Source organism: Ahaetulla prasina, chromosome 4 (genome assembly GCF_028640845.1).
Source record: "Ahaetulla prasina isolate Xishuangbanna chromosome 4, ASM2864084v1, whole genome shotgun sequence".
Taxonomy (NCBI): domain Eukaryota; kingdom Metazoa; phylum Chordata; class Lepidosauria; order Squamata; family Colubridae; genus Ahaetulla; species Ahaetulla prasina.
In genome coordinates, this window is record NC_080542.1 from 139,568,483 (window position 1) to 139,583,624 (window position 15,142).

General features: G+C 38.7%; 1 protein-coding gene across 3 annotated transcripts in view; it reads left to right on the top strand.

The window, feature by feature from the left end:
• PAXIP1 (PAX interacting protein 1) overlaps positions 1-14,750 on the top strand; it is a 47,604-nt gene extending 32,854 nt beyond the window's left edge. For 2 of the 3 annotated variants that reach the window (XM_058184245.1, XM_058184243.1), the window contains 7 exons: positions 1,189-1,256; positions 1,640-1,742; positions 2,025-2,193; positions 4,078-4,178; positions 10,577-10,711; positions 10,797-10,872; positions 12,195-13,815. In XM_058184245.1, coding sequence (XP_058040228.1) covers positions 1,189-1,256; positions 1,640-1,742; positions 2,025-2,193; positions 4,078-4,178; positions 10,577-10,711; positions 10,797-10,872; positions 12,195-12,286 — 744 coding nt within the window. In that variant the 3' untranslated portion in view covers positions 12,287-13,815. The other variant, XM_058184244.1, reaches the window with a different exon arrangement.
• Positions 14,751-15,142: the final 392 nt, after the last annotated feature.

The window sequence follows — 15,142 nt, forward strand, 5'->3', positions numbered from 1 at the left end:
AAAAAAAAAAAGCCTCTGATGACCAGGCAACTTAGCTGGGATCATCAGAACCCTTTCAAAGCATTTTTTTCTACAACCTCTTTGGCCAAGAGGCTGTAAAATAAATGCTTTGAAAGGGTTCTGTCGATCAGGCAACTCAGCTGGGATTGTCAGAACCCTTTAAAAGCTTTTTTTCCTCTGGCGATTCCAACTGAGTTGCCTGATCATCACAGGCTTTTAAAAGCATTTTTTTACAACCTCTTCGACTGAAAAAAATGTTTTTAAAAGTTTTTTTTAGAAAGTTGGCCACGCCCACCTAGTCACATTACCCACCACCACCAAGCAACGCCCCAAGAACCAGTAGTAACAAATTTTACATTTCACCCCTGCCCAGTAACCACATCAGACTCATCCAGGAGGAATTGGCAACTTCGTCAACAAAGTGCTGTGCAAATTAGTTGCAACAATCAAATGGGCAATCTAAGATCTAATTCACTCCCAAGAAGTGAATTGCTCACCCTGAACAACGCCAACAGCTGATGGCCCTTAGCACAGTTTGGGAGAACAACTACACTTTAGGTTGCCTCTTGCTACTATGGTGTAGTTTTGAGGTGGTATTTGTGCTTGGTCAGAATCCCTTTTGGTCTTCCTGCACCATTGCTCCAAGCATTACTTCTGCAACTACATCTCCCAGAGCTCTGCAAACCAGGAAGATACCATGGATCTCCCAGTATAGAGAGAGGAACCATCACATTAGATGTCCCATGTCATCTTACCTTCCCAGTTGCTTTTGAGCTCAGCATATTTCGCATAGGCATATTTCTACTTGTGCGCATAATACCACATCCTGAACTTGCAATATATATGAAGGTGGGCCTCTGTTCTTCATGTCTTGGGGGCTTGACTTCTCTACTATGAATATTTTAGGTGCTTATGTAATAATTGGTGAACTAAGCTAGATAGCATATTTTAAATAAAGAAAATTGTTTGGAAACCATCAAACAATGGTTTGTATCCATGTATCTTTTTCTATGGCAGCATTATGACTAATTATGGTTATTTTCCTGAAATGTAATTTTATGAGTTGGCAGGGGAAGGGTTGTTCTGTACACTTACATGATTTTAATACAGTGTATGTTTTTATATATATTTAATGATATTGGTACAAAACTCTAAAGAAACCCAAATGTATACCTTGTCTCATTGTAGAATGTGAGATTACCGCTTAAACCAAAGCAGAATGAAACAGTAATTCAACCTTCAATCAAGAAGCCAAGGTAAGAAAACGGCAATGCTCAAGCAATTCAATATTTCCTTGGAAATGGTCTTGTTACTGAAATGAAATTATTTTTAGATTTTTAAACATCATACACTTTTGAATTACACATATCGGGAAAAAAGTATAACCATGGGGACAAGTCAAGGAGCCAACATTTGGAAGTGGGAGACAAGTCAAAGGAATATGAAACATCACAGCAAAAGTAGACATGCCCTTATTATTTTATAATCTGCTAAATGAAAAAAAAATTCTTTAATTTAGACATTTAGCATTGCAGAGCACTATATGCTGTTGCCTTAATTTTGGATTTAGGAAATAATTATTAAGTTACTTGATTTTAAAAAAGTTAAAAATAACATTAAATTAATTTTATATTTCTAGAATCGAAGACTTGCCAACACCTACGAAAAAACTGCCACCAGAACTGACACCAGTGATTCTTTTTACAGGATTTGAGCCTGCTCAAGTACATCAGTACATAAAGGTGAATTCCTTCTTTAATTAAAAGATTTCATATGACTTTAGAGTTGTTTTTTCAATGTGCTGGTTATCTCCACTGACAAATTGAATGTGTGACTGGATCATGCCATGAATCCAAACATCTCTTTGTAATAATGGAGCATCGTTTTTTGAAAGTATTTTTCTCATGGACATGGCTGTCCACTGAGTGTATAATCACAATTCATTCTCTAGTCTGTGGTCCTATGGCCTATGACTAAAACTTCTAAAACTCTTTGTTTTTTCCCCCCTTTTTCTTCCGTTTTAGAAAGTCTATATTCTTGGAGGTGACATAGCAGAGTCTGCTCAGAAGTGTACCCATGTGATAGCTAGTAAAGTAACCCGCACTGTAAAATTCCTGACAGCAGTTTCAGTTGCAAAACATATTGTAACACCGGAATGGTTGGAAGAATGTTTCAAGTGTCAGAAATTTATAGGTTAGTAAATGGCCATGTTGAAACAAAGTAAGGTATTGTGGAGTCCTTCCTTAAAATGTGAGGGTGGAACTTTGATTGGAACTGGGGTCCTTGGGTTTACAAGTAAATTACCGTATTTTTTGGAGTATAAGATGCACCTTTCCCCCCCCAAAAAAAGAGGGTGAAAATCTGGGTGCATCTTATACTCCGAATGTAGCCCACCCAGCTTCTCAAACGGAGGTTTCAGAGGCTGAAAGAAGCTTCAGAAAAGAAGCCCCCAAATAGAGCTTCAGGGGGAAAAAAGCTCCCAAACAGAATTTCAGAGGTTTTTTTTTTTCTGAAGTTCTGTTTGGGAGGCTTTCAGAGGCAGAAAAAAGATTTTTCTGAAAGGGAGTTTCAGAGGCAGGAAAAAAAAGCAAAAAAAAAAAAAAAGCAAGGCACAGAGCTCACAACCAAGAAACCTGTTGCTAAAATTCACTTCTGGGAACAGCTAATTGGATGTATTCCGGGAGTCCGATCCACCTGCCAATCAGATTTTTTCTTATTTTCCTCCCCAAAAACTAAGGTGCGTCTTATACCTCGAAAAATACGGTAACTTCACTGAAGTAATTAGAACAAATGTTTTTTCCCTCTAAAATACTACTTTTATTATGCTTGACTAAAATAGAATAAACTGCTGTATCATTTTGAAACTAGTCTCTTACAAGTCAATTCATCCAAAAAATCCATTTCGGACTCTACCTCTAACCCCTCTGTTTTAGTAGTCTAAAGAGTGTGATATAATAGAAAAGCAGAATTGGATGGGACCTTGGAGTTCTTTTAATCCAACCCCCCTGCTCAAGCAGGAAACCCTATATCACTTCAGACAAAATAATTGCCCAATCTCTTCTTAAAACCTTCAGTGTTGGAGCATTCACAATGGAGACGAGTCATGTAACTGTCAGGAAATTTCTCCTTAGTTCTAGGTTGGATCTCTCCTTGATTAGTTTCCCTCCATTGCTTTTTGTCCTTCCTTTGGGTGCTTTGAAGACTAGGTTGACCCCCTCTTTTTTTCCTCCCCCCCCCCCCGCTTCATTCTTCATCTTCCATGTGGTGCTTGGCTTATGTTCATTTGTCAGTGACTGTTTGGAGTTTTGGCAGTGCTGAAAAAATGGATGTAGGGCCGAACCTTGAAGTTCTGGCTGTTGTAGCATTTCCATGGTCACATGATTGCAATCAAGGCACAATACTGCAGTGAGCCACAGTGATGTATTTGCCGTTTGTAACCTTTCCTGTCAGTTTCTCACAGGAAGAATTAGTGCCAAAGCTGGCAGGGAAGGTCATAAGATGCTCCGGTAAATTGACCCCAGGGGTCTTGTACTCTGTAACACCTATCCGCCTTCCATAGTGCCCGCCCACCCATAGCAGCCTCCCACTTAGCCACAGCTTCTGCCAGCCCATCTGCACTTTATAGCAATTGGCCACATTCCCCTACTCCCTCCCATAGCATCTCCACTCCTTGCCTCTTAACAATTAGCATAGTCCTGGGTTTATGAGGGCAACTGGTACTGCCAGGACAGCAGTCAGTAAGCAGTTGCAACCAAGTGATGATGCACTTCATGATGCACTGCTTAGTGACGGTACTCCTAGTCCCAATTGGTATCCTAACCCGTATTGCAGTTTTTACATGCATTCTTTAAAGGCACTAATGCAGCTTTATTTAGTCAATCCAGTGGGTGATCTTCCACTCTGTAAACTTAGTGAACATTAATGAGGTGTATAAAACTTTCGACTGCTAGCGGTAAGGTGACTTTTAAGCATCTCAAACTTTCTCAGAATAATTTTTAAGAATGAGTAAATGCTTTCACCGTCTCAAGTTTTGAAAGATTAAAGTTATGTTTCCCCCACCCACCCACCTTTTTACAGAAGAACAAAGCTACATGCTCCGAGATGCAGAGGCTGAAGTCCTTTTCTGCTTCAGTTTGGAAGAATCTCTAAAGAGAGCACATGCGGCACCTCTCTTTAAGGTACAATTCTGTTCGTTCAGTGAGAGCTACAGATTCATGTATCGTCACATACTGGAGGGTAAGATCAGCAACATAGTTTATAGAAACAAGAGAACAGATTTTTAAGGATAATTCCAGGGGAGAAATCCATGTCATTCAATCTAAAAAAAAGCCCACAGGAGGCTAACCTGAGAAAAATTGGGAACCAGAAAACCAAGTTGAAAAGGAAATGGAATTTAATGTCTTGAGCAGGATACCATTTACTTCAAAAGTGAATTTACATATCACAAATAACCAATAGACCAAAATTAGAATAGAATAGAATAGAATAGAATAGAATAGAATAGAATAGAATAGAATAGAATAGAATAGAATAGAATAGAATTTATTGGCCAAGTGTGATTGGACACACAAGGAATTTGTTTTGGTGCATATGCTCTCAGTGTACATAAAAGAAAAAGAAAAAAAATACTTTCATCAAGGTACAACATTTACAACACAAATGATGGTCATAGGGTAATATTTAACCCTTAATGATAGCAACAAAAAGTTACAATCATACAGTCATAAGTGGAAAGAGATTGGTGATGGAAACGATGAGAAGATTAATAATGTAGATTTAGTAAATAGTTTGACAGTGTTGAGGGAATTATTTGTTTAGCAGAGTGATGGCCTTCGGGAAAAAACTGTTCTTGTGTCTAGTTGTTCTGGTGTGCAGTGCTCTATAGCATCGTTTTGATGATAGGAGTTGAAACAGTTTATGTCCAGGATGTGAGGAATTTGTAAATATTTTCACGGCCCTCTTCTTGATTCGTGCAGTATACAGGTCCTCAATGGAAGGCAGGTTGGTAGCAATTAGTTTTTCTGCAGTTCTAATTATCCTCTGAAGTCTGTGTCTTTCTTGTTGGATTGCAGAACCAAAGCAGACAGTTATAGAGGTGCAAATGACAGACTCAATAATTCCTCTTTAGAACTGGATCAGTAGCTCCTTGGGTAGTTTGAGCTTTCTGAGTTGGCGCAGAAAGAACAGTCTTTGTTGTCCTTTTTTGATGATGTTTTTGATGTTAACTGTCCATTTTAGATCTTGCGATATGATAGAATCTAGAAATTTGAAGGTTTCTACTGTTGATACTGTGTTATCAAGTATTGTGAGAGGTGGAAATATGGAAGGGTTTCTCCTAAAGTCTACCACCATTTCTACAGTTTTGAGCGTGTTCAGTTCCAGATTGTTTTGGTTGCACCACAAGGCTAGTCGTTCGATCTCACGTCTATATGCGGATTCGTCATTGTCTTGAATGAGACCAATCACTGTTGTGTCATCTGCGAACTTCAGTAGCTTAACAGATGGATCGTTGGAGATGCAGTCATTAGTTGGAATTCATTATTTTTATTAGTTGGAATTCATGTTTTTAGTTTCTAAAAACAGTGTGGATTAGAACGGCATTAGTGTTACCAATAAAAGAGAATATTTGTAGCATGAAATGAGGGGTCCTTGGTGCTCTCTGAGCTGGCTTGCTTTCTTGCAGACGTTTCATTAATCAAACTAGGCAATATCATCAGTGCTGGTAAGAAGTGCTGTTTGCTATTTATATTCCGGTGTTTTCCCGGTCTGTGTGGGTCAGGCTGTATTAGAGACGGGGTTGGGTTGTTTACTGATGGCTTTTTGGCAGTTTCTTGATTGTTGGTCTGAAGTTAACCTTGGGGTTAATTTATGCTCATCTGAGTGCTGATAGCTGAGGTAGAGGTGCTGGAAACTTTTTCTCTTTTGCTAGTCTGTAGATGTTGTTCATGTCTATGTGTCTATTGATGGCTGATTTGCCAGAATGACAGTCTTCTAGAAATTCCCTGGCATTTTTGGACTTGGCCTGGTCTAGGATTGTCACATTTTTCCAAATGAAACTATGGTTAAATCTGTCTATATGTTGTGAAATTAAAGAATTTTTGTCATGTCTTCTGACTGCCAGTTGGCGTTTATGGATGCGTTCAGCCAGTCTTCTGCCCGTTTGTCCTACATAGTGGTTGCTGCAGTTCTTACGTTATATGTTGTAGATGACTCCTGTTTTGTCTTCTGGGGTTGCTAGGTCTTTTGGTTTGCTTAGGATGTTTTGAAGAGTTTTGGTTGGCTTGTGTGCTATGCTGATTCCATGTGATTGTAGGAGTCTATTTGTGGTTTCTGATATATTCTTTATGTATGGCAATGTAACTCTTTTTAGGGTTTGTGCTGGTTGTGCTGTATTAAGTGGAGTGGTCAAGGACTTTTTGATAATTGCAAGTTGGAATGTTTTGCAATAGATACTCCATTTCCTTTTTCTGCTATTCTGCATTGTTGCAGTGTGTTTGTTTAATAAACTTGTTTAATAAACAGCCTAACCAAAGAATATCTAACACTGCCCGCTCCCACACAGATAGGCAAGTCACCAAAATATAAACTGATAGCAAATGGCACGCCTTACTAGCAGCTACTTAGGATAATGAAACATTTGCAAGAAAACAAGCAAGCACCAAGGATCCCTCATTTCAGTCCTGAGCTAGAAATGTTGTCCTTTATTGATTAATTCCGTTTACCAGCCAGTCACAAGTCACTATCTTAGTTTGACATATGTGACATGACTATTGTGCTTAGGAAGTGGAATCAATGACTTCTCTAGAAAAATTCTATGGGCGCAGTTAATTTAATGTAAGCCGCCCTGAGTCTTCGGAGAAGGGCGGGATATAAATGCAAATTAAAAAAAAAAATTTCAGAAAAATTTATATTACAGTTTTATATATTATGTATGGTACTTTTATATGTTGACTCTTGGTGGCAGTGTGAATTCTTAGTTTAAAGTTTATGATGGAGAATTAACTGAAAACAAGACCTACCAGGAAATTGCTTGAATAAGCGACTTCTAATATGTTGCAACATTTATAAAACTATCGATTGACGTTTTGATTTTGGATCATTCCATTTGTGTTTAAAGGAATGACTGTTACCTTTGGTAACATGTTAAGAAGTCCTAACCAGTAGGACTGTACAGTGGTGGGATTCAGCCAGTTCGCACCACTTCAGGAGAACCGGTTGTTAACTTTTTGAGCAGTTTGGCAAATGGGTTGTTGGAAGAAATCATTAAGGCAGAGAACTGGTTGTTAAATTACTTGAATCCCACCACTGCAGTGCTTCTCAATTATTTTCTGTCATGCCCCACTAGGAAGAAGAAAACATTTTTCGCGCCCCCCAGGCGACTGTAAACACGGGGCTTAGCTTGTTATGACAGTGTTTGCCGAGGTCAAACGCGCCCCCCTTTACGGAGCCTCGCGCCCCCCCCCCGGGGGGCCTGCCCCACTATTTGAGAAGCACTGCACCACTGGGACTGTGCCTCAAAACTGGATTTGTAGGAGAAAAGATGATGCAGAGCATTGTTTGCCTCTCACCTATGGTCACGTGTCTAATTTAAACACATTTTTCCTGGCTGTGTTGAAGGAATTGTATGGTTGACAACTCTAACTTCTAAGCTGATTAACTTTCTCAGGGCACTTTCCATGTTCTCTTACAAATGCTTTTAAGCAGCCTGGTAATGTAATAAGAAAGGAAAAACAAATCTGTTTGAGCTCAGTCACTCAGTCTCTTCCCAACTTCCGAAGGGTGTTTTAGGGGAGAACGATCCCTTGTAAACCTCATAAATTTCTGGAGGAAAGAGTGGGATATAAACCAAACAATTTCAAATAAATAAATCAATTGTACTTTATGTACTAAAATCACCTATCTGCCTGAAATGCTCCTTGTTTTTCGGAAGCAAAGTGAGAGAACAAGTTTTATTCTAGAGCACAAGGGCCTCTGGTGGCTCAGACTGGTAAGACAGTCTGTTATTAACAGCAGCTGCTTGCAATTACTGCAGGTTCTAGTCCCACCAGGCCCAAGGTTGACTCAGCCTTCCATCCTTTATACGGTAGGTAAAATGAGGACCCAGATTGTTGGGGGCAATAAAAGTTGACTTTGTATACAAATATACAAATAGAATGAAGACTATTAATAACATAGTGTAAGCCGCCCTGAGTCTTCGGAGAAGGGCGGGATATAAATGCAAATTTTAAAAAAAGATTCATTTAGAGTTTCCACAAAATAGTGAACAAAGAAGTCACTATTACAAATTTTCTAGAATGTTAAAGTGTAAAGGATGCATTATTTTCTGCTTGGCAAAAAAGTTACAAGCATTACATCCACATATAGACACACACACGTACACACACACACACACACACACAAAAGTAAAAACTAATACAAACTATTATAGGATAAGGAAGAAAAAAATAGAAAGAAATTAAAAAGAAAGCTAAAAGTGGAAAGAAGAAAGTCAAAATAGAAAGAAAAAAGTATCAAAAAATGACTTCTGATCTTTATAATAGTTATAAGTACAATTCTAAATGTATCTCTTCATCTCTTCTTTCTATAATCCATGCTATCTGATTTTCAAAATCATAAGTTCAACTTTTTCTGTTTTTTACAAAAGTCCACCTGGGTCAGGAATAAATATAAATATTGTCTTTTCTGTGATTCTCTGAATGAACATGGGCCCCATCTTTTTCTTTCGTATCTAGACCAAACTTTAACCTGCCAGAACGAGGCCACTTTTTTGGCTTTGTTGTTGGCCCAAAAGAAGTCATTATTGGTATATCTTTCTGATAGTAGCCAACATACCAGCAGATGGGCCAGGCTCTGTGTCTCTCCACATTCACACAATGTTGTTGTGGTCCGTCAGCAGCCTACAGAGCTGGCAACGGAGTCAGACAGCGATGAGGCTGAGGTGAGGCCAGGGCTATTGGGAAATGAGGTGCGGACTCCAGAGCCTCCAGAGGCTGATAGTAGTGAGGCAGAGGAACAGGAGGAGCCTTTTCCTAATGTACGCATGAGAAGAGCTGCCAGAAGGCAAGAGCAGCTCAAGCAGAGAGGACAACTCGGGAGTAGGGCCAAGAGATGATTGGCTCCTCCCATAAGGCTTAAAACAGACCAGCAGCGGAGTTTCAGGTTTGCTTCTGCTCCGTCTTTTGCTTTGTATATGCCTTTGTTTTTGTGGCTTCTGGACGTTTGCCAGGAAGGGCCTTTGGCAGTTTGCCTAATTGGACTAAGGTTTGTGAGATAACGGAGGAATTTGTGTTGGGAGGCATTTGTTTTACTTTGAGTTGAACAACGCTGGAAATGAAGTAATTCCCAGCTGTTCGAATAAAGTTTGTTTTTCCACGGACTAAGTTTATTACTACCTACTTGGGCCTGGGTCACAGCAAATGTGTTGTTATCCGCTAAGAGCTTCCACTTGAGCATATTGGTCTTATATTTAGGCAGTCCAACTGTCAAGATCCTCCATATAGTATAAGGGGTGTCATATCCTCCAGCCATATCCTCCTCTGATATCTGTTATTCCTTGCTCGGTGGTCTCCTTCCTCCATCTTTTAATTCAGTTTTGTTCCTTGTGTACCCTCAAGAATGTTTTTTTCTTGCCATAATGTTCCTATATTTGCCATAATGTTCCTATATTTGGGGCACATGTCTGTTCAGAGAACGCCAAGAATCGTTCTCTTGCTTACTTCTCTCAGCTATCCTGATCTTAACTGGGGCAATGCCAGCGAGAGGATAGATTTTCTCAATTGATGTAGGTTTGAGACCACTTGTCACTAGGTGTACTGTTTCATTGACGGCTGCATCAACTTGTTTCGCATATGCAGAGAAGCATCACATCGGAACAGCATTCTCTGCTGCAGGGACGCTAAAAACTGATGTGCGCAATGTAGATGGTTGCATTACCCACTTATAGCTCAGCAATTTCCTGATGATCCTGTTCCTCAAGCAGATTTAGCCTTAGTTTTCAGGCATTGCGGTTTAAAAGGGAGCATCTGTCAGGTGTCAAAACGAGATATTTTGGTGTTGGACAGGGCTATAGTCGGTTCCCTTGCCCCATAGCATCCAACTTTTCCTTTGCATCTTGATTTTGGAGGTGGAAAGCAATACTTGGGACTTGTTTGGGTTGGGCTTTAAATTGTTGATGGTGTAATATCGTCCTAATTCTTCAAGTGCTACCCATATGTTTCCCAGCTACCGCATCAAAAGTTGATCTTGATGAGCCCACTGCTATATCATCTGCATAGATGAATAGACATTTATTGTAGAGGATTGGTTGATCGTTCGTATATATTTTATACAATGTTGGAGACATTCTCAGGCATCCTTCATCTACTGTTCTTACCATTCAGGGTCACATAAAATCACAATTTTCTATGATCAAACAAGTCCATAAATACATTTTCTAAGACAAAAAAACGTATTTTTTTTTACAAAGGCTTTTGTGCCCATAAACGTCCCTTGAAAAAAGTAGAAACATATAAATACTTTTAAATACATACATAGAAATGGTAAAACGTAAATGTGCTTTGAACTTTTCTTGTTTTAGGGGAAATATTTCTATATTACTCCTGGAATTTGTCCTAGCCTATATACTATGAAATTGATTGTGGAGTCGGCTGGTGGCAAGTTATTATCTAAACAACCTTCTTTCAGAACAGTTATGGAACACAAACAAAATAAGGTGGGTGTTATTTCTATTTTTTTAATGGAATATTTCACTGTAAACTGTATATCAACTAATTCAGTTCCTCTTTTTTTTAATGTAGAGCTTGTCAGAGATTATCCTTATCGCTTGTGAAAATGATCTACACTTATGTCGAGAATACTTTACCAGGAACATAGGTAGGTGCTTAATATCCTTAGGTGATACTTACATGTTTAAACATGCAATTTGATAATAACATATATGTATTTTTGGATTTATTTACGTTGCATTTAATTCCATTTTGCCTCATCATGCTCTCTCAGACTCCAGAGTTTTACCATAATACAAATGCTAAAACTGTGCATAGGATTTTCTTACGACTGGTTCTGTTTTGCTGTTTGTTTATTAAACTTGCAAAACAGCAGTGTAACATGGGTCACCTATGGGACCCAAGAATTGCCTGCACAGCTGCATTCTGGAACGGCTGAAGCTTCTGATACTCTTCAAGGGCAGACCTATGTAGAGTACATTATAGTAATCCAGCCATGAGATAACTGAGCACAGGGACTCCCAATCCAGAAAAGGGTGCAACTGGCGCACAACACAAAGGCCCTCCTAGACATGACCACCACCTGCTTATTGAGGAGGAGTTGCAAGTCCAGGAGAACTGCCTGATTGTGCACTGGGTCTGTCTGCGATATAGCAAATCCCATCCAGAACTAAATATGTTAAATCCTGGAGCTGGGAGCTCTAACGCACCCAAAGCCGCTTCGTCTTACCAGAATTGAGCTGATGTCTGGAAAAAGTTCAGAGAAGAGCAACTAAGATGGTCAAAGGTCTAGAGATTAAAACATGAAGAACGGCTGCAGAATTTGGATTTACCTAGTCCAGTGATAGTCAACCTGGTCCCTACCGCCCACTAGTGGGCGTTCCAGCTTTCATGATGGGCAGTAGGAGTTTTGTCCAATACTGAAGCACTTTCCTTTTTTTAAATTTAATTGATTTTTTAAAAAAAATTCATAGAATTATTTAAAAACATTTTTATTAGATTTTCATAAAATTCCCTGTGATAATTTAATTTTCTGAAAATATACTATTTGTATTGCCCGTGCATAAGTTTAGTTCGCGTTACGTAAGTGAAACTAAATGGTGCTATAGTCCGACTTTAAACAAAAGAGCCTCGTCCCAGAATAGCTCACGCATCTCCCTCCACACCACCCAGCTGTAACAGACAAGCAGAGCTGGTAGCCGGCGCCCCCCCAACCCAATCCACGATGCGCGAGAGGCATGCGCAGACAACAAAACATGGCGCATTACTATGGAACCAGTGGGCAGTTAGAAAATTTTACTACTAACAGAGATACAAAAGTGGGTGGTAGGTATAAAAAGGTTGACTACCCCTGGGCTAGTCTAAAGAAAAGAAGAATTAGGGTTGACATGATAGCAGTATTCCAGGGGCTGCCACAAAAAATAGGGGTTCAAATTATTCATATTTGTATGTTCTTTTGATATTTTGCAGATGTCCACAGTGCAGAATTTGTTCTGACTGGAGTCCTTACTCAAACACTGGATTATGATTCATATCCTTTTGTATGCCACCTCCCTCCTTAAATATTACACTGATTTCTGCAAGAACGCCAAGCTCAATGAAATAGGCTTGGTTTTCGGTGGTTGTCATAATGGATATTGTGTAAAATAGATATATTCAGACTGGAAATTATAATGCATTACAAGTAATCCTTGAGATATGACCATAATGGAACCTGCCATTAGGATCTCATACTACAATGGCCATTAAGCAAAATTACTCCATCCCTGCTCTCCCTGATGCAGTTGTTAAATGAATGTGCAGGTCATTAAGTGGGTCACAGGATCTCTGGGGTGGAGGAGACCCTTGGAAGCCTAGCACTGGACCAGGTCCACCTGCCCCAGGTGTCCCAAAGATCTACATAGTAATCATTCCTCCTATTTTCCCCCCATAATAATAACCCCATGAGGTGGGTTGGGCTGAGAGAGACTGTCTGCCCCAAAATCACCCAGGTGTTTTCGTGCCTAAGGCAGGAATGGAACCCACTGTCTCCTGGTGATTGACCCAAAGTCATCCTGCCATTTTGATGGCTAAAGCAGGACTAGAACTTACAATCTCCTGGTTTCTAGCCTGGTGTTTTAACCACTAGACCAAACTGGTTTATGCTATTACTTAACATAATGGCATATGTGATGAAGCATAATGATATCAAAATGATGATATGGCATGGTGACGTTATGAGACAAAATGCTGAAATTATGTACTTCTATCATAACTTGATGTTGTCAGAAATACCATATTTTTCGGAGTATAAGATGCTCCGGATTATAAAATGTACCTATCTTTTTTCGGAAGGAAAACAAGAAAAAAAAATGTGCCTCTGCCTCCCAGCAATCTGCCTCCTTGCAGCAAACAGTAAACAGTGGAGGCTAAAAATGGTGTGCGCGGAGACAGCAATAGGCAATGGCAATCCCTGTAGCCTGAAACAGCTGATGGTCGGGTGGCCGATCCAACCGACAATCAGCTGCTTGGGCTAATCAGGCTGTACTGAAGCTGAAACTGAAACGGGCTGTTTGCTGTTTCCTGCAAGGAGGCAAATTGCTGGGAGGCAGAGGCAGATGGGCGGGGCTACATTTGATGTATATGAAGCACCAAAATTTTCACCCTCTTTGTGGACGGGGGAAGGTGCGTATTATACTCCAAAAAATACGGTAAGTTTTTGTTTTTGTTTTTTGTTTGCATTTATATCCCGCCCTTCTCCGAAGACTCAGGGCGGCTTACACTATGTCAAGCAATAGTCTTCATCCATTTGTATACTATATACAAAGTCAACTTATTGCCCCCAACAATCTGGGTCCTCATTTTACCTACCTTATAAAGGATGGAAGGCTGAGTCAACCTTGGGCCTGGTGGGGCTTGAACCTGCAATATTGCAAGCAGTTGCTGTTAATAATAGGCTGCATTAGCCTGTTGCGCCACCAGAGGCCCAAAGAGATTTGCCTCACTTGTCTCAGGTAGTTGAGGCTTGTTTAAACAAGTTGATTCATCTATATCTATCATCTGTCTATCTATATCTATCATCTATTTTGACAGTGAATTTTTTCCTTAACCAAAACTACATATAAATTTACTTGACTCTTAAGTAAAATGCCTTATTTTGCTTCAAATTTTTTGAAGCCTTCCTCTGAGCTTTTCCAGCCTGTGGATTATTTAATCAGGATTTCATTGAATTCTTGTTTTCTCTTGTTTTGCTGAAGAGAGAAGAACAGTTGAAGCAGGAAAGGAAAATTTTTACTGCATCTGTTTAGGATGTATCACCTTTTATTATTGAACTAATTATGTTTTTATACTATACTGTAGACCAGAGAGATTACTTTTTATATCGCAAAATAGTTTCCTGATTTTTTTTTAAAGTTTTAATAATCGGCAGTATTCAACCAAAACCATAATTAAAATGTAAAGGAAGAAGGGCTTGTGGCATGTTTAAGGAAGCAAATATTTTGTACTTATTTTATTATGCTGTTTTATTAATAACTATCCCACGTTTTAAATAAACGTAGTTTTAAATGATGTTTCCTTAAAATTTAGTGGTTGTTTTTAATCTTTTAAATGTTGTGCAATTATAGCACTTTCTGGTAAGAGTAAACACTCCGTTCTCTCAAGTGGTGTAAAATATTTATTTTACCAGATGTGTTTGAATATTAAAATCCTGGTATTTTAAGCAGAGTTTATTAATGTTATATGTGTTCCTGCTGCAGTTAGATTGAATTCACTCATATTTTGCAGTGATATACTTTATTTGTAATTTTTATGGAATAAATATGCAAAATGGAATTCATGCAGGCACTTATTTTATTCAAGTTTAATTGGTTTTAAAATGTTATTGTTAATCTATTGTTAATTTAATCCATTTAATTTTAAATTGGATATTCATCATTTTAGAAGTAATTCAGATGTAACTATTTCAGCAAGTTTGCATACGTTCCAATTAGCTTGCAATTTTACTTAGTTCTAAAGACTTGTTGAATAGATAAAATGTTAAAATCATTTCTGTGTGTTTGGTTTTCTTTTTATAATACATTTTTCATGTTTGCAACTACAAAAACACACGAGTGTCAAAGATAGTCAATAGACTATCTTTGAATTGACAACAGATTTCCCATAGTTCTAAGAAATTTGGTGCCTTAAAAATACTAACAATTTACATAGGCTGAAATAATTGTTTCAGTTTCTAAATGTTGCTTTTAGAAAAGAGCCATGTATGGCACCATGTCTCTACATAGAAAATCTACTAAAACATCTGATGACTGGTTAAACCTGATAGGAATGATTTAACAGTTTACCATTATTTTCTGAAAACCACTATGTAGTTTTGAAGACAATGCATTAATTTCCATCAGTTAAGTTAGGTAACTTTTCTCATGCTGGAACCATACATG